Raw genomic sequence first — 26535 nt, forward strand, 5'->3', positions numbered from 1 at the left:
CCTGTGCGATCCTCCTGTCTCAGCCTCCCAAGCGTGGGCATTACAGGTATGCGCCACTGCACCCGGCTGAAAGATTTTAAAAAAGAAAAAAAAATAGGATAAAGACTATACCTAGCTAATATGGAAAACAGGTTGAAATCTCATGGCTAGATTGAACCAAGTCTAATTGAATAAAGAAGTTGAAATCACCGAAATAATTTGTGAGGCCACTGAGAATCTACAAAATAAGAAATCTGCCCAAAGAAATAAATAAGGTAAATGTCATCTTGACTCGCAAAAGGACAAGTGTGAGGGTTCATGCCACAAGAGAACCAGGCTCAGGTACAAATCCACCAGGACCAGGGGGGACCACGAGGGTCTACAGGATAGAGAAACAAGCAGGGATGACGTGAGGGTGTAAAAGGCCTGCGTACAGAGTTCAGAAGTGGGAAGGACCTGCCAGCTCAAAGACATGCAAGGCCCTGGAGAGGATGTGTGAGAGGGAGGCGGAATAAGAGGAGCAGAATGAGATATTATCAAAAACTCCTCAAGCTCCAAAGGCCTATCCATTCCCAGGAGGACCAAGTCAAGACCAAGCCACACAGAAACCAAGCTCAGAACCAGAGGGGAACTGAGGCCTGACCTGAAAAGGTATTGAGATCCCCATTAAGTGGTCAGAAGACTAAAGTGTAAAGAAGGGAAAGTAAAGAAGGTAAAGGTTGGGAAAACGAGAAGGGACTTCTCATTGGAAGTTGGACTTCCTACATATACTTTATCTCTTGTCTCTGGCAGAACTCTGGGATAGACAGACCATCCCATGGCTCACAGCACTGAGGGCAGGCTCTGACAGCAGAAGCCCACGGAAGTTCACTCATATGCCATAGGAGAGACGAATGGCACTCCTTTTTGTGATAAAGTCACACAGCCATAGATGAGGGGAACGCTACAAATACAAGGTCCTGCTTTTGCCACCAAACTGAACAAGGTCTGGTCCTCTCTTTACACACAAAACGAAGAACTACAGGAAGGATAATAACACACTAAAGCAAATTTCTAAATGGTTCAGAGAGAGAATTCAGAGATTACCAATTACTGACTAAAGTACTGGGATTTCTAAAGGCATATCCTGGGGCTCTATAGGCCTTGGCTACTTTAACAATTTTAATCAATGGCTTAGATGAGGCCACTAGTTAGCATATTTAAGGTTACAGATGTCATAAAGATATAAGATACAATGACTAAGGTAGATGAAAGAATAAAGATCCAGAAAAACCTCCAAAGACTGGGGAGAAATTATGCTCCATGGAATTGTGTGTCAGGCCCCATATGTAGCTGAAAAAGCAAGCTGCTTAACAATTAGGAACCAGGGAAAACAGGACTTCGCAGCAGCGTGTAAAAAAAAGTCAATTAGAAGTCAATTAAGATTATAAGTTGGCAAAGTCATGCCACCACAAGAAATACTAATGAAACTTTCCTCTGAAGAAACTGAGTCCAGATAAGGGGACAGGAACCTAGCTCTGACCTAACTACTATGGCATGGCCAGGCTCCTGGCAGGGTGTTCAGGCATACATGCCACGCTTCAAGACAAGTGGACATTTAGAAGATGCTGAAAGCTTCAAAATCTGACAAATGAGGAAAGTCAACAGAACTAAATACTCGGTCTGTGGCAGAGAGAACACACATGGACAACCAGCAGGCCAGATCCAAAGCCTCATACGCCAAGGTGTGAGCCATGCTTCACCAATACTACACCAAAAATACTCCAGGTGTACAGCACAGGGGAGTGATTTGCCTCATATACCTCAGGGAGGGATGCAGGAGCTAGTGAGCTGCCCCCACACTCTCTGGGGGAAACAAGCAAAACTCCTTGCCAGCCCCAGGCTAACATTTGGATTTGGGGCTCAACTCTACTCAGCCACATTACCCAGGATGCACAGCAGCCTTGGTGGCTCTCAGCTCTCTGCAGGGAGCCTGCCCCTGGCAATCTGCTGCACTGAGCCAAAGGATACTGTTCTTTTTTGAAGTGTTAAAAAAAAAAAGTCAAAATATCAGCAGTGGCTCAACCCAACTATCCTGAATTCTAAATTTATTGATTTAATTAGGGAAGGGGTTGAAATCGTCCTAGGTTATCAGCCTTTATCCTGCCTGGTAAGGCACAGGAGATCAATATTCTGCCAAATTAATGTTTTCAATTTTCTGCTCATTGACTCATTAGGAGATACTCATTATTTTCTAAATGAGATGCCCTATGTAATTCAGAAAGAAGCTATGAGAGTCCATACACAAATTTGATTCCAGTATCCACTTTTACTGATGAATACCAATAAAAGAAACAAGAAGTTGTCACCTTAAAACTCAGTGGCATGAAGCACCTCAAGTTCCAGGTGAAAGTGAAGATATAGTCTATGATTATAAAATGTAAAGTGAAAAGGCAAAAACTACATTCCCTGAGAAGTTCCAGACAGGTTAGAATTAGTTGCTGGAGGGAAGTTCTAGAGTGTTAAACGGGACAATTCCCAGCTGTGAGATCCCCCAGTGCTCTGGATTTGACTACTTCTTAGAGCGTAATTATGCTCCACAGTTTGAACCTGCACTGTGTTTCTACAGATCCATGCAATACATCTTTAACAATCCTCATGCAAAAATAAGTTTTTAAATTACATAAAGATTCACAGGCACCGAGGTTATATAATTAGAATTTCTTCATAATTAAAACTTTAAAGAAAGCTGCAGGGATTCAGGCATCAGTATCCCTGGCTGATTAAAATGTAACTTATTTCCACCACAAATATATTTAAGAGATGCCTATTACTTTTAATAGGCAGTAATAGAAATTAACATATTACATATATATGTACCTTATTTCCACTACAAATTTAAGAGATGCTTATTACATTTAATAGGCAGTACAGAAATTAACACATTATATATTATATATTAACACACACACACACACACACACACACACACACACACACACATATATATATATATATATATTTGTTGAAGAGGAGACAGAGCTGTCATTGTGTTCTTTTTTAAAGAAATGTCTGAAAGAAAATAAGATAAGAGTATTAACAACTGAAAAACAAATACACATAACCACAAAAATTTGCTTACCTGTAATACAAATTTCTGATCTATGTATTTTTTGGCAATGCTGGGTTGGAATTCTTGGCTTTCCAAAAATCGTATGAAAAATTCATATACAAGCTGAAACAAACAGGTTATATGTTTAATTTCAAATTATAATTCACTAAGAATAATATTTTTAAAAAAACATGAAAAGTCTATTACACTAAAACTGGCAGGACTCAGAAAACTAGTAGGTTTTGAGATCAATCAATGAACCATGATAGCCTTTCTGTGGCTCATAGCTGCTGGGGTTTTGTTGTTGTTGTTTTGTTTTGTTTGTTTTGTTTTTGTTGTTGTTGTTTTGTGGTACTGGGGATGGAACCCAGGGCCATTCAACCTCTGAGCTACATTCCCAGCCCTATTTTTTTATTCTTTATTTTGAAAGAGGGTCTCACTGAGTTGTGAAGGGCCTTGCTAAGTAGCTGAGGCTGTCCACAAACTGCGGTCCTCTGGTCTCAACCTCCCAAATGCTGGGATTACAAGCGTGTGCCACCACGCCCGACTACTGTTATATTTTTTAACTTCCAAAATTAAAAATTGAAAAAGAGCCAAACAAGGCAAGTAAAAATGACCCATAATTTCACCATACATAAACAATCCCTGTTAACATTTAATGTACTTGCCTCCTTTTAAAAATATATTAATATACTGTACACAGACCTGTAAACAGTTTGACAACTACTTTTGCTATTTAAACAACACACTCTGAACAATTTATGTCAACATCACCTAGACCATCACTCTTAGTAACTATAAGTAGTTCATTAACATAATTTACAACAAATTTTATTATTCCTAATTAATTTAACCAATCTTCTATGCTTAGACATTTTTTGGTGTTTTTGGTAGGTATTTGTTTGATACTGAAGATTGAACCCGGGGTATCCTACTTCCGAGCTATACCCCCCAGCTCTATTTTTTATTCTTCATTTGAAAACAGGGTTTCACTAAGTTGCAGAGGACCTCACTACATAATTGAGAGGCTGGCCACAAACCTGCAAACATCCTGTCTCAACCTACCAACTACTGGGATTACAAGCGTGTGCCACCTTTATGTTCAAACATTTAAGTTTTGAATAATTTCTCTATCAAAGCATGCCACAATGTGCATCACAGAACACACATGAGGGTGTACTCCTTCAATTATTTCATAAATAATTATTCAATTATTTTTTTGTGTGTGTGTGGTACTGGGCGTGGAACCCAGGGGCTTTCTACCTCCAGCCTATACCTCCAGCCCTTAAGTCACTGAGGTGTGTGTGTGTGTGTGTGTGTGTGTGTGTCCCTCACTAAGTAGCTGAGGCTGGCTTCGAACCTGTACGATCCTTCTGTCTCAGCCTCCCAAGCACACTGGGATTACAAGCATGCACCACCATGCCCGGCTTTCATAAAGATTTGGTGTGTGTGTGTGTGTGTGTGTGTGTGTGTGTGTGTGTGGGGGGGGGGGTCTGGAGATGAAACCTAGGGGCATTCAACTTCCGAGCTACAACCTCTGCCCTATTTTTTATTCTTTATTTTGAAACTGGGTCTCACTTAAATAGCTGAGGCTGTCTGTGAACCATGATCCTCCAGTCTCAGCCTCCCAAATGCTGGGATTAGAAGCATGTGCCACCACGCCCAGCTTTCATAAAGATTTCTAAAAGGGGATTTTGTAGGTAAAAAGATAACCAAACATTCAGTTTTGTTTTGTTTTGTTTTGGGGAGGGGGGTACTGGGGATGGAACCCAAGGGCATTCTACCTACAAGCTATACGCCCAGCCCTATTTTTTATTCTTTATTTTGAAACAGGGCCTCACTGAGTTGCAAAGGGCCTCACTAAGTAGCTGAGGCTGTCCACGAACTGAGAGATTCTCCTGTTTCAGCCTCCCAAATGCTGGGATTACAAGTATGCACCACCACACCTGGCTCACACTCAGAATTTTTGATACCCATTGCCAAATTTCCTTTTAAGAGTTTATGGCAATTTATATCTTTCTAATCAATATATGATATAATGTAATATTCACATTTAAATAAAGAGTAATAATATTCTCATCTACAGTCAACTTCAAATTAGAACTCTAATACTGAGAGTTCATGTTTCTCTTTCCTTGTGTAATGAATTCATATTAAAGGCTGTATCAAATACTGGCAGTACTGTGTAACAGTACATCAAAACCAGAACCTTTAAGAGACAGGTGCTGGACTGGAAGCCTACTCTGTTCCTTACTAACAGTGTATTCTGATAAAATTAATTTATCTGAAATTATTTCTTCAGTTTTATACTGAAGATGAAAATTTCTAAGATTAAATGTGACATTACAGTTGGGCATGGTGGCGCTCGTTTGTATGATTGTAATTTCAACATTTGGGAGGCTGACACAGGAGGATTACAGTTCAAAGACAGCCTCAGCTACTTAGTAAGTCCCTTTGCAACTCAGTGAGACTCTGTTTCAAAATAAAAAATAAAAAAATAGAGCTGGCCGGGCTTGGTGGCGCACACTTGTAATCCCCGCACTTGGGAGGCGGAGACAGGAGGATCGTGCAGGTTCGAAGCCAGCCACGCTGGCTTAAGAGACCCTGTTTCCAAAAATTAAAAAATAGGTCTGGGAGTGTAGCCCGGAGGTAGAAGGGCTTCCAGGAACCCCAATGCCACCAAAAAAAGGGGGGGGGGGCTGAGGGTGTAGCCCAGAGGTAGAATGACCCTGGGTTCCATCCCCAGTACCACAAAAATAAATAAATAAATAAATAAATAAATAAATAAATAAATAAATAAATACGATATTACATAAAAAGTCTTTTGCACAGTGACTAACGCACATAATCATCTTGCCTAAAACAGCATTTGCTGTTTCCACTTAAAAATTAACAAGGTTCGCCAGGCGTGATAGCACATGCTTGTAATCCCCGCGCTTGGGAGGCTGAGACAGGAGGATCGCACGGGTTCGAAGCCAGCCTCAGCTACTTAGTGAGGCTTTCAGCAACATAGTGAGACCCTGTTTCCAAATAAAATATAAAGAAAGGTCTGGGAGTATAGCCCGGACGTAGAAAGCCTCTGGTACCCCTAGTACCACCAATAAATAAATAAATAAATAAATAAATAAATAAATAAAACAAAGTCCCCCCAAAGTTTTTTTATTTATATAAGATGTAATATGCATATAGAAATACATATAATTATACTTAACATTTATATATAACTAGATATAAAAATTGAGAAAACCTATAATATTTCATATGTGAAACAATAAAATATATTATATGTTAACATCAGTCATACTTTTTATGAAAAATAACTTTAATTTCCAAAAGGCTATTGAAAAAGAACATTATTTTATACTTTGGTAAATTTCTTTCATAGCTGGTTTAATGGAAGACAGATTCTCATTTGTTTCTATACTCAATCTGCTGGGGTTTTTTAAGTATATTTAAAAAAGCAAAGCCTCACACAGATCTAATAGTTGGAAGGCAGTTACACTCATCACTATACCACCAACACTAGATCTAGTAGTTGAAAAGGGAGAGTATTTGGGAATCTTTCCACAGAATTCTGGATATTCTTCCTTGATATTACCCCCAAAATTCAACAAATTTTCATTTTTTAAGATTAGCTATAATGCAAAATCTAAAATTATATCAGTGAACTCTTCATATGCTCCCTGCCTTTTTTTTTTTTTCCTTTACTTTTCTTTTTTGAAATAGGGGCTTGCTAAATTGCAGAGGCTGGCCTCAAACCTGTGATCCACCTATCTCAGCCTTTCAAATACAGAGATTACAGACCTGTGCCACCATATCAAACTGAACTTTTCATAGTTTGTTACACTAAAATCTAATCATCTGTCTTGCATTTTGACTGAGCCTTTATCCATGCATGGTTTCCTAACATGATTCATTTGCCAACTGGAAAATATTAGTTTACTGAATTATGTAGATCTTTCAAATGTTGACATGTTTCATTACACAGTATATAAAAATCACATTCTTTACCCCCTCTAAAAGTCTTTAAATTTTGGGAAGTTGTAATGCTCAAAGTAACAGATGCAAGACAGACACGACCTCCCAAGTACTGGGATTACTAACATGTGCCACCATGCCCGGCTCAGATACAATTTTTCTGAAATTCTGCTTCTAAATTTTGCATTAGCTGTTCTAATTCTATTACTGCTAATAAATACTGTCAACTGGTTTCCTTAAGAAAAAATATCTGTCTTAGTAACTATAGCTTCTTAGTTGCTCCTTTAAGTAAAAACTTTTCATGAAAAAACAGCTAACTTTTTCAGCATGTAGCTCAAAACAATCATACAAGTGTCTTTCCACAAACAATCCTACAAAGACTTCAGAATGTGGCCCATGTGGTTTGTGCATACTTCCTCCATTTCATCATACAGAATAATTTTTAAGATGTGTGCTGAAGGGCTGAATTTTAATAAAATTAATAATCTCTACTGCATCTTCAAAGACTTCTCAAGTAAAATGGGCTTATTTTTAATTATAAGCATGTGGCAGTAAAGAACACAATAACCACATGACCAGTATGATACAACTTCCTTGATTCATGCTAAGGCAACAGCAGTCTTAACTATCACTGCTTCTACAAAACACACACACACACACACACACACACACACACACACACACACTCACTCTTGACCTTGTAGGCCTCTCTGAAACTCAAGTCTCACTCTCTCCCTGGCAAGGGTCCGCAGATAACACTAACTTAAAATGTTTCCTATAGCAATCTTGTGACTTAATCCTCAACATTTAAATTAGGAATTCTACTTATTAGCATTTTACTTCTTTGTCAAACTATGCTTTTCTTTGTGAAGCTCTCTAAATTCAGAAAAACTTCTTTCCCAGTGACCTGGACATTACCAAGTTTCATATGTTGTTCTTCTGGTCATAAAAATACCTGAGTCCTAACTCCTCATAAAACTTACACTAAATTTTCAACTCTTCAGTCTCACAAATAGAATGTCAAACTTATTCAAATGATGTATTCAAAGTGGGTTTGATCCCTTTCCTAATGCCCATTAAGTGGTGAGAACCTCATCTTCCAGGGCTGAGTTGGCCACCAGGACTTTCCAGGACAGGCAATGTGCTCTCCTCCTTCCCTCCCTACCAGTCTCTTGAAAACAGTTGTAGTTTAAAATGATATGGTGTAAATCTTACTGTGACATGCCATTACAATACACAAGTAAAGGATTAGTCAAGGCCAGGCATGGAGGCACACGCTTATAATCACAGCATTCAGCAGGCAAAGACCAGAGGATCACTAAAGCAAGGCCCTTTGCAACTCAGTGAGACCCATTTAAAAAAAAAAAAAAATAGAGCTGGGAGTGTAGTTCGGAGGTACATGTCCCTGGGTTCCATCCCCAGTACCGCAAAAATAAATAAATAAATAAATAAATAAATAAATAAATAAATAGTTTAAAAAAAAACAAGGTTTAGAACCAGCTTGTAATCCAAAAACATGCTTGTAATCCCAAAACTTGGGAAGCTGAGACAGGAGAATTACACAAATTCAAAGCCAGCCTCAGCTACTTAGTGAGGCTCTCAGCAACTTAATGAGACCCTATTTCCAATTAAAATATAAAGTAGATCTGGGAGTGTAGTCTGGAGGTAGAAAGCCTGAGAGTTCCATCCCTAGCACCATACACCAGGGGGGAAAAAAAGGTTTGGAAGAAACACTTCAGGTTTATTAATAAGCATAAATGTGCTCTGCACTTAAGAAACAGATTATACCTCAGAATCAAAAAATCTCCCTTGAGATTCAAAGGGGAAAGACTGGGTACAGGATAGGATAAATTACTTTTCAAGGCCATGAAAGTGAATTCTCCAAGAAACATGAGCACAAAAAAATTTACACTCCTGTTTTTTACTCTCAAGCCTAAAACATTAAAAACAATCTCTTTCCAGGCGTGGTGCCACACTCTTGTAATCCCAGTACTTAGGGAGGCTGAGAGAGGTGGATCACAAGTTCTTGGCCGGCCTCAGTTACTTAGTGAGGCCCTCTGCAACTCAGTGAAACCCTGTTTCAAAATAAAGAAAAATAAAATAAAATAGGGCTAGGGTATAGCTGAGAGGTAGAATGCCCCTAGGTTCAATCACCAGTTCAGGAAGGGGGAAAAAAATCCAACTGTAAATGGAAATCCTACAAAAGTATTCTATACTAAAAAGACCTAATTTCAGAAAACACATAAATAACCATGTCTATTTGATATCAGTTGAAGTGAGATCAATACAAATAATAGAAAAAATCAAGTAACCCACATACAGTAGATCTCTTGATATAAATATATTACACATTTAATATTATTTCTTTCCCCTTTTTTTGGCAGGAGATGGTACTGGGGATTGGACAGCCTAGCTATTTCCTCCTGCACTATTTTAGTTTTTAGTTTAAAACAGGGTCTAAGCTACTGAGGCTGGTCTCAAACCTGCAATAACCCTGAACTCAGCCTCCCAAGTACTGGGATTACAGGTGTGTGTGGCCATGCCTGACTTATCTTGTCTATTTTTAAATACCTTCAAATAACCATGATTTGTTATAATCCGTGATTTTGTGTGGACCAAAATATAAACCAAAGAAGGTCTGCATGAGGAGTAACCAAATCTCAATGTGATTTTGTTTTCTCTACTATTTTCAGACAGTACACTTGGCTTCCTTGTGAAAGGTGGTCCAGAAAAGGAAGCACATTACTAATTATGGGGTTAAGAAAAAATGAAAAGATCTAATGCCATACTATGTTTTAGTCAGAAAATAGACTAAATTGGATCAATTAAAAAGTAAAATATTGAATTCAGTGATGGGTGACTCTGACACAAATGACCTATCATGAATAGAGAAAAAGGTTCCTCAAGTGTTTTGTGAGCATTCTCTTCAGTAGAAACCATCTCACGGAGAAACTGGAAAAGTGACTAATGTACACAGGAAGACTATCCAAAGAGAACACAGGATCCTTGAGACAGGTCAGAAGCTTATACAAAGCACAGATGATGAGAGTTGCTCCTTCTGGCCTGACCTTCACTATAAATGAAGGACAATTTGTGAATTTTAAAACCATCCTTTTCTTGATCCAGTCTTACTCAGTCACATTTCCAGAGCTAAAGAAGGGATGGATTATGTGACTGAACAGGATGTCAAGAGAGATGAACCAGCCTACTCTGTAATAGTTTATGGCTTTATGACAAAAGGGTACAGGTCACATCACCATTCTTCGCTTTTGGTTTGATTTTAGGGTTTCAGAGGAAATGAAGGTTAATATTCCTGCAGTAATGGCAGTGCAGGCTAGAATTTTTTGGTGACAGAATTGAGTTTAATAACTTAAGGAATTAATGTAGCCCTATATTTTATAGAGTCACTAAGTAAGGAAGTATTACCTGACTTCAGGTTAATTTTTATCTATAATAATCATGATTTAGAGTATTTAAAATGCTCTTACAAATGCAAGAATGACCTAATTTCTTTGCAATATACAGAAGACAGTAAGCTGAAGACTTGAAGACATCTCCCTGTCTTTCCTACCATAAGATGTAGCACTTTTGTGAGATTATCTTTAAAAATGTACACACACACACACACACACACACACACACACACGTACACATCTTTCAGGCTAAATTACTATCCAATAAACTGGTCCCAAGCATTAAGAATAAGACATGACAAGAAATCCGCCTATTAAAAAGTGTGTTTTGGATTTTGTCACAATCTAGGATATACTAATGAAAAGCACAAATAATTTTACAAGTTTCTTAGACTGCAAATAGTACAACTGGCACTTTTAAAAACAAAAAAGCAATCTCATAAAAGAACGAATCAACTATAGTGTTCTAACTAATCTAATTCCTCCAATCTTGGCACTGGCAGCAGGAGCACATGCGTATCATATGCCTGCGTGAGTAAAAGTAGAGAAAAGGACCCAGAAAGCTCTCGTTAACTAGAGGAAGGGCATACATGTGTATCTGTAGCAACCTAGAACTGCCAAGGCATGAGAGGCCAAGTTAAAATTCATATAAAAAATTCCTTAAGTGGGTACTTGGGAAGTTGGGACAGGAGGATAGCAGGTTCTGAGTTTTGACCAGCCTCAGTAACTTAGTGAGACCCTCAGCAATTGAGGGAGACTCTATTTCAAAATAAAAAATAAAAGCACTTGGGAGGGAGGCTGAGACAGAAGGATCTCAGTTCTTAAGACAGCCTCAGCTGCTTAGTGAGGACCTTTGCAACTCAGTGAAACCCTGTTTCAAAATAAAGAATAAAAAATAGGGCTGGGAGTAGAGCTCAGACGTAGAATGCCCCTGGGTTCCACCCCCAGTACCCTCAACAACAACAAAAATAAATAAAATTAAATTAAATTAATAAATAAAAAGGGCTGGGGCATAACTCAGAGGGAGATCACTCCTGAGTTCAACCTCCAGTATCAAAAAAAAAGAAAAAAAACTGAAGTGGGGATGGGTGGAGATCAAACTCTTAGAATATCTCTAGACTTTATTTCCCTGCAGCACTGGTTTTTGCCCACCCTTCCAACATATCAACACTTCTAGAAAGATGTGGTGGTTTCTGCCTGGTTGTACCTAGGCATGGCAAGGCACAATGTTGTATTACTTCTTTTCCATCTCTGCCTTCCTTGCTATCTGTCCTCCAGCCTCTGAGGGCATTAGATGCAATGGTAGGATGACTCTGGGGTTCAAATTTCCTTATTATTCTTTTTGAAAAAAATATTAACCTTGAGAGAAGGCAGTGGAGCAAAAAGGAGTTCAAAAATGACCAAGTATGTATATATGTATATATGTATATATGTATGTGTGTGTGTGTGTGTGTGTGTGTGTGTGTGTGTGTGTATGTGTGTGTATGTAATTACAATGCAGCTAGGCCAGTGCTGAAAAAGGAAAGGCAGTGACGGCCTGACCCAGGCTGGCTCATGAATCTGGCAGGACGACAGGGCCTCCTCAGTGCAACAGAGTCAGACAGGCCTAGCTTACTCTCAGCCATTTCTCTCTCTTGTCACACTGGAAAAGAAATGGCTACCACAAGTTGGCTTTGCCTTTCTACAGTAAAGAAACACATTTGTGCTTATCACAAAGACAAGCATACAAAGTACCCGGGGTACTTTTATTGCTAAAAATGAGATATGTACTCTGTTACCTCGTCACATTCAACTAATATTAATGTGAAAACAGTTCTGCTCTTGTTTGAAATTCCAGTTGAAGGATCACAAAGAAGTTCTAAAAAAAAAAAAAAAAAAAGAATAAAACCTGCTGGCTGGGCCTGCACATGGGGAAGCCTACAGAAAAGCTCTGTACTGAAATGATCTTAATCTCTTTAGGATACTAGTTATCAAAAGTAAGAAATACAAAAAGCATTCTTCAGCTTTCCATTAATGTGCTCTAATTTGACTTTGTAGCTAATAAAGGCCTTCAAGGAATTCCCATGCTAATCAGCCAGTGTGTTAATGGATCTTTCCTTTGTAACAAATGGTAGTTCAAAGTACCTGTAAATGTGGCCACGATGCCTCAAGGGTAGGTTCATCTTCTTCTGGATCAAATTCATTGCTGTCACTAGGAGGGAGAGTTCTGAATATATTGCAAGATACCTAAAAATAAACAAGCAGTAGTGTTAGACAGAAGCACCTTCTGGTCAGCCTTACACAAGGTCCTTACGCCCAGCCAAAGGGCACCCAAGAGCCAAGGTGTGGGGGCTTCACCACTGGAATGGGACCCTCTTTGCACAGGCTTTTAGGCTGGACCCTCTAGGAGAGTTGGAAGGTAGCAAAGCAGTACCTTCCTACCCTTTTCAGCAATACTCTTGTCTTTCTTTGCCATCGGCACCCTTGAGCCCTATGATTTTGCACTTCCCATCAAAGCCTGACTTACTTACTTACCGGTCAATCATGCTTCTAGTTAATCAGTTTACACTAAATTAATTGGGCTACACGTACTTCCCTTCTCAAGTTTATTCACAATTTGCAAATTTATGGTTGAACTAGTAAAGCAATTTCAGACATTCACCAGAGAGGAAGGGGGAATCAGAAAAGATATTTGAGAACCTTTCTAACATCCTTAAAATCATACCTGATTTGTCCTCAGTTGATTTACAAAATAGTAATGATGCCCAGGGTAAGACAGATCAGTGCTATAAACCTCTATAAACTGGGCATTCCTTTGTCATAGGCAAGATCCAAATTAAATGCTGGTTGTTCAAAGAATGGCCATGAGTTGGTAACTGTTGAAAGAGGGTGATGAAGAGATGAGGAGTCATCACAGCTACTACTATATATATTACACGATTTTTGTAGTAAAAGGCTTATTTTTTAACATGCAATCAGCACTATTTCAGGGTTCCCTTTTAATTATTATGCTATTTCTTATCCTACATCTCATCTATTATCTCCTAATGACCCAAATACATCTTCTAATCTGGTGAATAAAACAGGGAGGGGCAAGAAAGGAATGTGTACAGAAGGAAACTACACCAGAAGTTTTCGCTGAACTAATATGTAATGCGGATCACATGGAGCTAAAAATGCTGCTTTGAAAGAGAAAGTAGAGCTTTTGGGGGGGTGGGGGGGGATAAAAGCTGAACACACATAAATGCATTTATTCCTCCAACTAGTATTTATTAAATACCTATTATGTGTACTCTGTTCTAGGCATTAGGAAAGCAGCCAAAAGAGCAGATAAAAAATCATGCCCTTATGGATATTATTTTCTAGTTAAAGTCACCATTTCTAGTTAATATCTTCATTTCCTAGCTATGAAAACAGAGCTCAAATACATGAAAGTATCTGAGATGGGAAAGAAAAATTCTATTCTAAGTGCTACAGGAAGTGCTAAGTTGATCTTCAATAGAGAAGTGACAATATCTGATTTTTTGCTTTAAAAAAAAATCACTTCAGTGGCTATATACAGAATGGACAAGAAGGGGACAAGTTGGAAAGTTGCTGGTGTGACCAGAAACAATGTCAGCTTGGATTAGGATGGTGGCAGAGAAAACACAGACACACATTGTCTCTGAAGGTAGTACTTGCTGTGGGGTTGAATGCATGGAGTGAAGAACAGAAAGAATGAAGGATGAGTCATCAATTTGAGGCCATTTATCCAAAGTGGAGATGACTGGGAAAGGCAAAACATTTCTTTCTTTGTTGTTTTGGTGGAACAATCCAGAGGTCCATCTGGGGATGTGTTGAAGGAGCAATATCCAGGAGACAACTAGACACATGAATCTTGACTTCTGAACTGGATGGTCAGGACTAGTGATGCACAAAGACTCCTCAGCACCCAGATGATATCTATAGCAAAGACTGCGGGTCATCGTGGGAAGAAGGGAAGGAGCCTTGAGCACCCTTCATTTAGAAATGAGGCAGAAGAAGAGCCATGGACAGCAAATGAGAAGGAGCAGAGGCAGAAGAAAAGAAGCAGGGTTTGGGAACTTAGGAGCCATCTGAGGACAGGAGAAGCAAATACTGCTCAGAGGTTTACTCTGGTGAGCACAGAGCAGTAGCTACTGGATTTGGAAGCCTGTACAGTGTGTACTATCATCCCAATTCACCTCTTCGGGAACAGATACAGATTAGTAAGTAACCAGCAGAATTACAACAGGACCCAGCTGTCAGGATCTCTATAGTAGTCTATACGAATAAATAAATCAACTCTTGTTGCTCTTTAGTTTGATAAGAGAGAGAGAGAGAGAGAGAGAGAGAGAGAGAGAGAGAGAGAGAGAGAGAGAGAGAGAGAGGAGAGGGAGAGAAATGTGTTTTTGCTATGGCTAATGATAGCAGGCATAGTTCTATTATTTTATTTTTGTCCCTTCTAATGATTATTATGTTCGTGAAGAAACTAGTGACATTTCAAGTAACTATCCACTTATAACTTCTCTTCAACCAATCAACCATACCACAATTTACAAGGGCAGAGGTCCTTTACTCAACTTTGAATCCTCATTAAACTAGACATAATTTTTTTAAAAACCAGTTTTCATCTCAAGTCATTATATTTACTGTACTCTCTTATAAGTATTTTTCCTCTCTCAAGATATGAAAGTAAACAATTTTTAAAAAAGGCTTCCCTACAGTAAAACACATGGGCAAAAAGACACAGAAACTTCCTCTTCTTTGTACCCATGGACATACAAACTCTTACAGTGCTCCCCATTTGCTGTGGTAACTATCTGTTTACATATCCATCTTTTGCCACTCACCAAGAACTAGTGAAAAATGTGCAACACACTTGTTTTCCCAATATATAATAAACATTTAATAAATATCCATAAAATAAAAGTTTGGCTACATTAATATGTATGTTGTGGTTTTACTTTACCAAAATTTAAACTTAAAGATTTCTAGGTGATTTTAGTAAGTTGAGGTTATTTATAAGGATGTTTAAGCCTGCATCATCAGTCTGACAGGGTTAAAGTTTCATTTCTTAGCTATCAAAGGAAGGACACGTTGTATAAACAATCCAAACAGCAGAGACATCTCATTCAGCTACACACTTATTTTTCTCCGCATTTATTTACCTTTCTCGTCATGCTTTCTAGATTACTGAGTAATGAGAACGTGTGTGTCTGCTGGCTGGACAATGCAGAGGTGACGCCATTGGCTGAGGAGAGCTCTAGCACAGCGACACGAATGGCAAAACGGATCAAGTGTCATGTAATGGTGTTTGGCCCGGCCTGGCATACAGCAGGTGCTTAACCAAATGTCATGAATCATTACTCCTATCCTTGAGAATCTACTAAGAAACTAATCTAAGGCAAGACTGAAAACACTACTTAAAAGTTGTCATCTCTCAGCGATGAGTACATGTTTGTACACAAAAGTTTTTTACCCCAATAAGTTGTATGAATATAATGCACCAATAAAAAAAAATTAAAAAAAAAGTTGTCATCTGCAGCATTCTCCAAAAGCATAAAATTGGAAATAACATTTTTGTCCAGCATCAGAGATATACATTAACTCAGTAGAATATAATATAGCTTTAAGGATTATGCTATATATAGAAGTGCCAAAATGAAGTGCATAAAAAAGATTTAGGTAGAAAGGCAACTGAAAGTTGTGTGACTATAAAAATAAGAATATAAATGGTTAGCTAAAGGAAAATTAAAAGCTGTATTAAACTGACAACAACATAGGCAGTTGCTGTTATTCCTCTTGGGACACACCAAGTGAGTTTTAAAACTTTAAAAAGTATAAGTTAGAGATATATAGTATATCAATTGTGCCTGTCACTTCAAGATGAAAATGGGCTCAAAAATTTGTTTATACAAGATTACTATTGTAAAAGAGAAAACTAAGATTCCCATAATGCCTTAGAGCTTAACTCATGACTGAATTATGCAAGAATTAAATGAATAGTGTAAGGATTGAATGAATGGAACAGTTTAACTATATAGTTGAGCTCCAAAATCATGAACTTAAAACTAAGTCATCCATGGCTGAGCTAGGGAGGGCTCTCCCTACATTCCTTAATTGATCTGTAACAGTTTGTGTGTGACTCCAATGTGAGGGCAGGGCCAGTTACCTTCATCAGACTTAGAAAGGAATTCCAGTATCTTCGACAGGTTAAAAAGCACTGTCCTAAATATTAAACTTGTTCCCATTAAATTGTCTTTTATCAGCTGGGTGTGGTGGCCCACACTTGTAATCCCAGCATTTGGGAGGCTGAGACAGGAGGATCGCGGTTTGCAGCCATCCTCAGCTACTATTTAGTGAGGCCCCTTGCAATTCAGTGAGACCCTATTTCAAAATAAAGAATAAAAAAAATAAGGCTGGGGGTGTAGCTCGGAGGTAGGATGCCCCTTGGTTCCATACCCAGTACTGGAAAAAAAATTGTCTTTTATCACTGGCAGTTCTTTTTTATTTATAGTCCAGGGTTAAGTGGATTATTAAATAGGTAATGACAACTGCATGTTTATGCTAATGCATCATGACTACAAGTCATTGCCAGCATCACTCCCCACCAGAAGGCAGTTTTGTAATGAGTCTACATCTAGACTCAATGCATTCAGATATTTCCAAAGATGTAAAATGCCTCCATAATATATCAAAATATGTGAAGATCTAGCCCTAAGCCTTGTGTTTTATTCATTCAGAAACAGATTATCAAAAGGGAAAAAAGAAAGTACATTAAATGAATTTATTTTCCAACAATTTTACTCTAATCTGCACTGGTATCAGTACAAATGAAAACAGTTTAAAAAATAAATGCCTTTAAAGAAGTCTAGTTCATTTTCATTCCAAAGACATTATCACAAACATTGAATGCTGGAATCAAAGGCACTGGCTTGACCTCCAACAAGTGACTATAAGGACAGAAACCATGGCTGAGGCAATGAGAGAAAAGGGTGTTGAAGCAGGAAAGCCTCAAAGGCAGGAATCCTAGGATCAGGGACTGTGTTAGCTGCTGTGTTGTTAGAATGAGACCCTGTGAGTTGGAGACTCTAAACCAGCCCTTTCTCCATATAATTATGCAAACTGAGGGGCAAAGAGCTTTTGAGTTCTTCAAGGTAGTCCAGCACCAAGGTTCTCAACGCTCCTTTTCTGATAGACACCCTCACGCTCACCGCCACTTTCACCCCCAGCCCTGGAGACCACGGATGGAACTGGCTTCTCCATTTCTCTTTTTCCTCTGGCCTCCCCAACCTGTTTCTTTTCATCAGTTTTACTCTCTCGTCTTTTCTTCTCTCCTGTCCCATCAGCTCCTTCCTAGGAAGGTGACCTGCCAGTGCCACTAAGGCACCCACAGACACTCTCTCCCTGATGGCCCCGCATTCAAGCCACTGGATTATGGCATGTCTCCTCTCCAATGTCACTCTTCTTCACGTACCTTCTTCTTGTCTCCCCCAATGGAGTCCTGAGCCTCTCAGGGACTCCTTGCTCATCCCTCAACACCTGGCACCTCATATACAATACATGGAAATAACTGGAGTTGCCAAATAAGAGATGCCAGTTATATTTGAATTTGAGATAAACAACAAATAATTTTAAGTCTATCTCGTGCAATATTTGGGACAATCTTATATTAAAATAATTGTTTGCTATCTAAAATTCAAATTTAACAATACAGGTGTCTTCTATTTTTACTTTCTATCTCTCACAACTCTGAAATTACACTAATACTAAGAACTTCTACTGAAGGGAGATACTACTGCAGGTAATGCCTAGGATTTAATGGCTGTTTGCTTGGAGGGCCTGGTTCTGTGCTATTTTCCCAATACTTTAGTTTCCTGCTCTCTACTGTTACCTATGGGGCAAAAAATAAAATTCAAACTCTTGGCCAATGGTGAGAGAAGAGACTACAACGTTCCCAAGTTTATGGCTCAATAAGCAAAAGAGGAAGTGCTTAGTATGCATATTTTTATCATGTATTTTGTAGGGACTGAGGATGCTGGGAATTGAACCCAGGTATGTTCTACCATTGAGGTATATATCCAGCCTTTTATATTTTTATTTTGAAATAGAGTCTCAATAAGTTACCCAGGCTAGCCTCGAACTTGCGGTCCTCCTATCTCAGCCTCAAGCAGTGGGATTATAGGTGTGTGCCACTGCACTCAATTGATCGGCTTTTGATTAGGTTATTATTTTTACTTTTCTTTTCACCTGTAATCACAAATATGTATAAAGTTATTTAAGTTAATGGGGGGAAAAAAAACATGACAGTCCCCAGGCCTTTATCACCATAGAAACTGCTAGCTTTACATGGTTTGAGGTTACATTTTGTTGTTCAGGGAAAATAACTAGCAAAGGTCTAACACATTATAAAGGAACAGTGTGGCTAGCACCTAGCAGCTATTCACCAAATATCTGCCAAGGTTAATACTAAACAAAGTAGAAAGTCAGGACAATATAGTGAGGATTTTTAAAACTTATAATATTTTGAATTTCCTTCAGATATAGATCTGCTATCACTACTAACTTTTAAGATTTTGCTAAACCAACCATGTGATGCAACCCTTGGTACCACAGTATGACAAGTCAACTTAAATCATCTTCTCAATGCTCTTTATTTCCAAGGTGACCAGGGATTATTTTTCTTAGATATAAGCAGATAAACTAGATGACCTCAAGAACACCTCCCCCTTTACTCCCTTTATCTGAGAAGCTACATTTCAAACAATTATGTAACACACAACCAAGAAACTTGTGAACTCCCTTTAGACAGAATCAGAGAAAAGGTTCCCCATGCCACATAATTGTCAAAATGACCAATGTGGAAGCCAAGCAGAGAATCTTAAAGGCAACAAAAACAAAAGGCCAAGTGACATTCAGAGGCAAATCAATTAGAATCACTCCAGACTTCCCAAACCAAGTCATGAAAGCCAGAAGGGCTTGGAGTAACATATTCCAAACTCTGAGAGAAAACAACTTCCAGCCAAAAATTTTCTACCCAGAAAAACTATCTATCAAATTAGATGGGGGAATAAGAAGCTTCCATGACAAACAGAAACTGAAGGAATTTATGTCTTCAAAACCAGTGCTAGAGAAAATACTCAAAGAGATTAACTACAAAGAAGAAATAGGTAATACACACCAGAACCAGAGAAACAAGATTTCCCATCCAGCAGACACCTAAGCAAAGAAGAATAAACAGTATTTCAAACAGAAATAAAATCTTTACATGTTAGGAATTAAAAGTTATCTCTCAATAATCACACTGAATGTAAATGGCCTCAATTTTCCAATAAAAAGACATAAAGTGGCAAAACGGATTAAAAAACCAGAATCCATCCATCTGCTGCTTACAAGAAACACACTTTGTAAGTAAAGAGAGTAACAAACTCAACGTAAAGGGCTGAAGCGAGATAATTCATGTTAAGTAGCCATCCTAACAAATGTGAAGTAGTATTTCACTATAGTTTTTATTTGTACTTCCTTAAAGATTAGTTATATTATGATAATGATGAGTGATATTCATGTGTTTATTGGTCATATAAAAATCTTTGGAGATTCATTATCTATTTTAGTCTTTTACCTATTTCTAAATTGTATTGTTTGCTTTTATTGTTGCTAATTTTTAGGACTTATATTTGGAATATTAATATACCTTCAGATAATAACATTTGGAAATATTTTATCCCATTCTATCAATAACTTTTAATTCTGTTTACACTGTCTTTGGTTGTACAATATTTTTCTATTTTTTATGAAGATTGTTTGTTTATTCTTTTGTTGCCTGTGCCTTTAGAATCGTATCCAAGAAATCACTGCCTATTTCAATGTTGTGAAGTTTTACGACCCAGGTTTTCTTCTAAAAGTTTATAGTCTTAAGATTTACATTTAGGTCTTTTATCTATTTTGAGTTAATATTTGTATATGATGTTAGGTAAGGGCCCAATTTTATTCTTTTTCATGTAGTTATTATTTTTAACGATATTTAGTGAAAAGATTATTATTTCCTTCACCAAATGTTCTTGGAAACCTTGTCAAAAATAACTTGACCATATATGGAAGGAAAAAAACAAACAAACATATCAAAGTTAATCAGTATATCAAGCATGGGAAGGAGGGAGAGGGAGGGAAGGCTTAGAGATTGAGTAGGAGCTGATTGGGTAATGTGTACATGTATATCTCCACAAGTTTTTTATCCCATTAAGATGTTTGACTACAATGCACCAATAAAATTTATTTAACAACAAAAAATATGACTCCCTGAACCAAAACAATCTCCACAGCACCCTTGTTTATCACAAATGCAGATCACAGCAGCACACCGAGGACTGCCCCCCAACATCTTGAGGTGTGGGTGTGGTCATTAAAGCAAAGTTGTCTGCAATTTTAGCATAAAACCTCATCTGTGAACAAAGCTCTATACCTTTGAGCAAATATTCACTGAACCAAAGACAGTGCGTGGTTTATGTGTGACTAAGAAACATGTACTTGTGACAGTTGTGAAATTTGTTTTACAACATCTGAAAATCTAGAGGAGGATTTAAAAGGAGATCTCTAAAGTGAGGGATCACCACCTTATTTCTACGTATTCAGCTGTCATACTTTAAGTCTGGATTAGCAGGCTTTCTGGGATATAGTAACTATTGTATTAAAACCTGATTTCTGAAATGAGGCAAAAGGAACTTCCTAAAATGATAAGAAGAAGAAGAAGAAGAAGAAGAAGAAGAAGAAGAAGAAGAAGAAGAAGAAGAAGAAGAAGAAGAAGACGACGACGACGACGACGACGACGACGACGACGACACCGCCTAACAGGCAACTAAAGAAAGAATAACAACAACAAAAAAGGTTTACACTGCCCAAATGGAATTTTTAAACACGCAGCCAATATTCAAAAACAATGTTAAAGTAATAAAAATCTGTGCATGCACTATTTTTCTAACTTACAAAGAAGATATTATTTTTATTATGTTTCCTTTATCAATTATTTTTTTACTATACTGAGTATAGTTTAAAAAAATTTCACAAAACACTGGATGAGTTTACCCAGACCAAAAATATAATCTTTTCATCGTTATTGCTATTACTATATGCAACAGAAGTATGTGGTTGATAATTGTTATGATGAATTGGTACATGGATTTTACATGTACTGTGTCTGCAAATAATTTGAATACAGAACAAATGTAAACACAAAGTATGGTTTTGAGAAATAGGTCAACATTTCATTATAAAAGGACAAAAGGGAGAAAAACCAGCAAGGAAAAGGACTTTCTTTTGTTCCACTCTCTTTGACCTGTGGTATGCTCAGAGGAAAGAGATGCTCCCAAGACAGGAAAAGAGAAGAGACAGGGAGGGGGAGGAGGGGGTTTCAAGGTAAAAAAAAAAAAAAAAAAAAAAAAGACATTATACTAAGCTCCCTCCACAATCCGTGACTACTAATGCCAACTAATTTATGGAAGAAAGTTCATAGAAGCAGTATTCATAATAGCTCCAAGCTGGAAGTAACTTAGGTGTTCATTAGACAGAAAAAGGGGCAAGTAAATTATATGTGCAGAAATTAAAGACTAAATAGCCATGAAAATGAATAAGCTATAGCTATTCACAGCAAACTGAATACATTTCACATATGTGATGTTGAATGAAAGAAAGCCGACTCCCTCAAAAAATGTATACATATATATTGTTTGAAACCATTTGTATAAAGTTTAAAATCAGGCAAGGCTAATTAATGGTTTTATAGAAAGGGGATAGTTTTGGGGATTGAACTGAGACATTCTGCCTCTGACCTCTTTTATTTTTACTTTTAATTTTTTTAATTGGTGCATTGTAGTCATACATCTTAATGGGATAAAAGACTTGTGTACAGGGTCTCACTAGCTCAGAGTCTCACTACTTGCTGAGGCTGTCCTTGAACCTGTGACCCTCCTGTCTCAATGTCCCAAGTACTGGAATTACAGGTGTGTGACACCATGCCCAGCTTAACTTACAGTATTAATGCCAGGAAATATCATTAACTCAGAAAAGTCTGTGTTCTTAATCTCAGTGCCACATGCAGTGATATTTTAAAGAGGGGCCCTGTAGGGGACTGGCTGGGCTATCCATAACATCATCTCCCCCTCACCCACTAAGAACTCCCCTTTAGCTTATACCTTCAGGTCTTTTTATCTTAGGCTTGTCTGATTCAAGAAAAACCATCTATCTCCTGACTAGATAGCATCTGTGATCTGTGAAGCAAGATCCAAGAGAAGATGGTGATGATCTTCCCAAAGTGGTCCCCCTACTTTCAGAAAGGCACACACTGTTCTCAGCTGGGCCTATTATCCTCAAGTCCACATTCTTCCCTATCTAGCCTTTCCAGAGAGTAAACCTTCAGTCTTTTGCACAGATTTGGGATGAACATCACCTGGCTGCTTGGTTTGGAAAGTGGGGTGGGATTAGGAGTTCTAGCCACTTACAAGAGTTCTCCACCATGTCTCCCGTTTCCACCCACCGACACCTGCTCTTTGAGAGACACCTTTCTGAAGTTCTTTGGGATGAAGCTGGCGTGACCTGGCTTATTTCCAGATTCCCCATGCTGCTGCTTTGGATTCGCTTTCTGGTTAGGAAAGCAGTGATCAGAGTTCATTTACTTGTGAGCTTCAAAAATGCTGATTCTAAGCCGGGCGTGGTGGTGCACACTTGTAATCCCCGAGCTTGGGAGGCAGAGATAGGAGGATCGTGCAGGTTCGAAGCCAGCCTTGCTGGCTTAAAAAGACCCTGTTTCAAAATAAAATATAAAATAGGTCTGGGAGTGTAGCCCGGAGGTAAAAGGGTTCCATCCCCAGTACCACAAAAAAAAAAAAAAGAAGGAAAAGAAAAGGCTAATTCTAAGAGCTCACCACTTCACTTTGTTCTTGTAGATTTTATATCCTTTTAATAATTTGGTAAGATTTCAATGGGTTAAGGAAGTAAACATACACATGTGTTCAAGCTACTCTACTCAAAAGTTCAGTATTTCCTATTAAGTTATTTCTTCCATTCTCCAGTAACTTCTGCTAATTTAAATAATTTAATTTCCTTATGCAAATATATCAAATTCTTTTTTAGTGAGGAAAATCTCCAGTAGAATGTCAAAAAAATCAAATGACAGCTATTCTAATCTTAGCCACGGCAAAAGGAGAGACCCACATCAATTTTCTTTCTCAGAATTAGCACCAACTACATTAGCAGTGAGTCTAAGTCTTAGTATGAAGTAAAATACAAAAATGAAGCACATTCAGGATCTGGAGATACTGAATACAAATTGAAATCAAATGAATGCCTCCAAGTCCTCATTTCATCTGATAAACAAGTATACAAGTCACACACTTACACATGCACGCATGCACGCACGCCGGTGGGTGGGTGGGTGGGTGGGTTTCAGCACTAGAACTCAAGATAGACCAAGGTTCAATCCTTGGTAAGTTGCTCTTTTCTCAAAACTCAGTTTTTGTGGTTTTCATTGATGCTGTTTTGGCAGTACTGGGGATTGAATCCAGGGGCATTCTATTTCAGAACTACACCCTCAGCCCTTTTTTATTCTCCCCCCACCCCGGGTCTAGAGATGGAATCCAGAGGCATTTGACCTCCCAGCTACACCCCCTGCCCTATTTTTTATTCTTTATTTTGAAACCAGGTCTCACTGAGTTGCAGAGGGCCTCAGTAAGTAGCTGAGGCTGTCCGTGAACTGCGATCCTCTGGTCTCAGCCTCCTGAATGCTGGGATTACAAGTGTGCGTCACCACGCCCAGCTTATTCTTTATTTTGAAACAGGGTCTTACTAAGCTAACAGAGGACCTAAGTAGCTGAGGCTGGCCAAGAACTGGCGATCCTCTTGATTTCGGCCTTCCAGCCTTCCAAGTACTGGGATTACAAGTGTGTACCACCATGCTACACTCAATACTCAGTTTTTTGTTTTGTTTTGTGTTTTTGATGGTGCTAGGGATTGAACCTAGGGGCATTGTACCTCCGAGCTACACCCCCAGCCTGATTTTTTATTCTTTATTTTAAAACAGGGTCTAAGTTGCAGGGGGCCTCACTAAGTAGCTGAGGCTGTCTGCGAACCACGATCCTCCAGTCTCAGCCTCCCAAGTACTAGGATTACAAGCGTGCACCACCACGCCCAGATCAATACTCAGTTTTCTATCACCTTTTGCACTATGGCTTCTGTTTCCAGGGCACATCAATAACCTTAATTCCTTTACTTCCAGTTCTGCACTGAGTAGCTCTAACATCCATCAGCTCAAACTTGGTTAAATCCAACTCCATCCTCACTGGCCTCTACTCTCCCCTTAAGGAGAATTCTCCTCCATCTTCCCTTTCAATGCAGTCACCATTTTTCTAACCCTTTGAAGTTGTCTTTAACTATTCTCCTTTTCCTGCTATAAACACTTTTACAACAACAACAACAACAACCCCCCCCCCCACACACACACACACTACTAGGGTAGTATACCTCTGAGCTACATCCCATCTTTATTTTATTTTGAAAACAGTTTAAGTTGCTGTGAGACTCACAGAATTGCTAAGGCTGGCCCTCAATCGGAGATTCTCTTAAGACTCCCTTGTACCGGTATTATAGGTGTATACCACCACTTTTAATAGTAGGAAATTTGAAAATTGTTTAAATATCCCCAAAGAGCTAAGTAAATATGGGGAAGTAAATAATGGTAGCCATTAGAATTATGCTTTAAAAAATACTTAATTACATGAAAGCATGTTTACATCATAATGCTAAAGAAACTTTTAAACATTCCAAAATCATCTTTATACTAAGATAAAATATGTTTAGTAAGGAAAAAAAGAAAAAGGACTTGAGAAATTTTCTGGGGTAATGGCCACAATTCTAGATCTCACTGAGAGGTCTAGAATGTATAAATTATTAAACTATGAATGTATAAATTATTAAACCACTAAATAATCACTGCCTATAGTCCTATTCTTAAATTTTTATTGCATGGGGAGGGTGTGGGGGGGGGGCGTTCTACCACTGAGCTACACCACCAACTCTTATTTATTACTTTACTTTTTGTGGTGCTAGGGATTGAACCCAGGGTCTTTATACCTCCAAGCTATATCCACAAACCCCCCCTTTTTTGCAGCACTGGGGGTAGAACCCAGGGGTATTCTATATCAGGTGGGCATACCCTCAGACCTATTTTGTATTCTTTATTTTGAAACAGGGTCTCACTGAATTGCAAGGGGACTAACTGCTGAGGCTGTCCTTGAACCCAGATCCTCCTGTCTCAGCCTCCCAAATGCTGGGATTACAAGTGTGCGCCACCATGCCCAGCTTATTTTTTGTTTTTGAAATAGGGTCTTGCTAGGTTGCTGAGTCTCACTAAGTTGCTGAGGCTATCCTCGAACTTGTGATCCTCCCCTCTTAGCCTTCCAAGTACTGACATTACAGTCATGTGCCACATGCCCCGCACTATTTAGTAGAGACACTAAAGCCTTTTTGAGTTTGAAGCAGGCTCTCACTAAGTTGCAGAGTCTGGCCTTGAACTTGCAATCCTATCTCAGCCTCCCATGTACTGGGATTAGAGGAACATGTTGTGTATGTTTAAAATTAACTTTTTAAAGGGGAAAAAACTTCTTTTAAAAATAGTGCAGGAAGAAATTGGCCAAAATGTGAACAGTGACTGAACTTAAATAATAGAACTGTGGGTGTTTTCTCTTCCTTTTCTTAGATGAGAATGGAGAAATAAACACAGTGAAATAAAGTTCCTTTATACATTCTTATTTCCTCTTCCTTTGCCCTTATCTAACAAGATTAGAATAATAGTCTTTAGCTATCCTGGGTTAATCTGCTAGCCTCATCCTCCTTAGAGATATTAAAACTTTCTTTGTAGATGCTAGAGAAAGAAATGTAAGAATATCATTTGCGTTTCGCCTCCTATTCAAAACCCCTTACAACTTCCTGCTCCCTGTCTACAAGATTAATTCTAATTTTCTCTATTTGACCTGTCAAACCCTTTGTAACCTTGACCCATCCCAGCCTCTCCACCGTAATTACCCAAAATTCTAACCAGAGCCCCTT

General features: G+C 38.4%; 1 protein-coding gene across 2 annotated transcripts in view; it reads right to left on the bottom strand.

Annotated features, from left to right (window-relative positions):
* Positions 1 to 26535, bottom strand: part of PPP2R5E (protein phosphatase 2 regulatory subunit B'epsilon) — a gene marked incomplete at both ends in the record, with an annotated part of 153562 nt that overhangs the window by 31349 nt on the left and 95678 nt on the right. For both annotated transcript variants that reach the window (XM_080707795.1, XM_080707794.1), the window contains 2 exons: positions 3101 to 3193; positions 12586 to 12687. In XM_080707795.1, the coding sequence (XP_080563921.1) occupies positions 3101 to 3193; positions 12586 to 12687 (195 nt within the window). The remainder of the gene's footprint in view (positions 1 to 3100; positions 3194 to 12585; positions 12688 to 26535) is intronic.

This window comes from Muscardinus avellanarius (genome assembly GCF_963383645.1).
Source record: "Muscardinus avellanarius genome assembly, chromosome: 12".
Lineage (NCBI taxonomy): Eukaryota > Metazoa > Chordata > Mammalia > Rodentia > Gliridae > Muscardinus > Muscardinus avellanarius.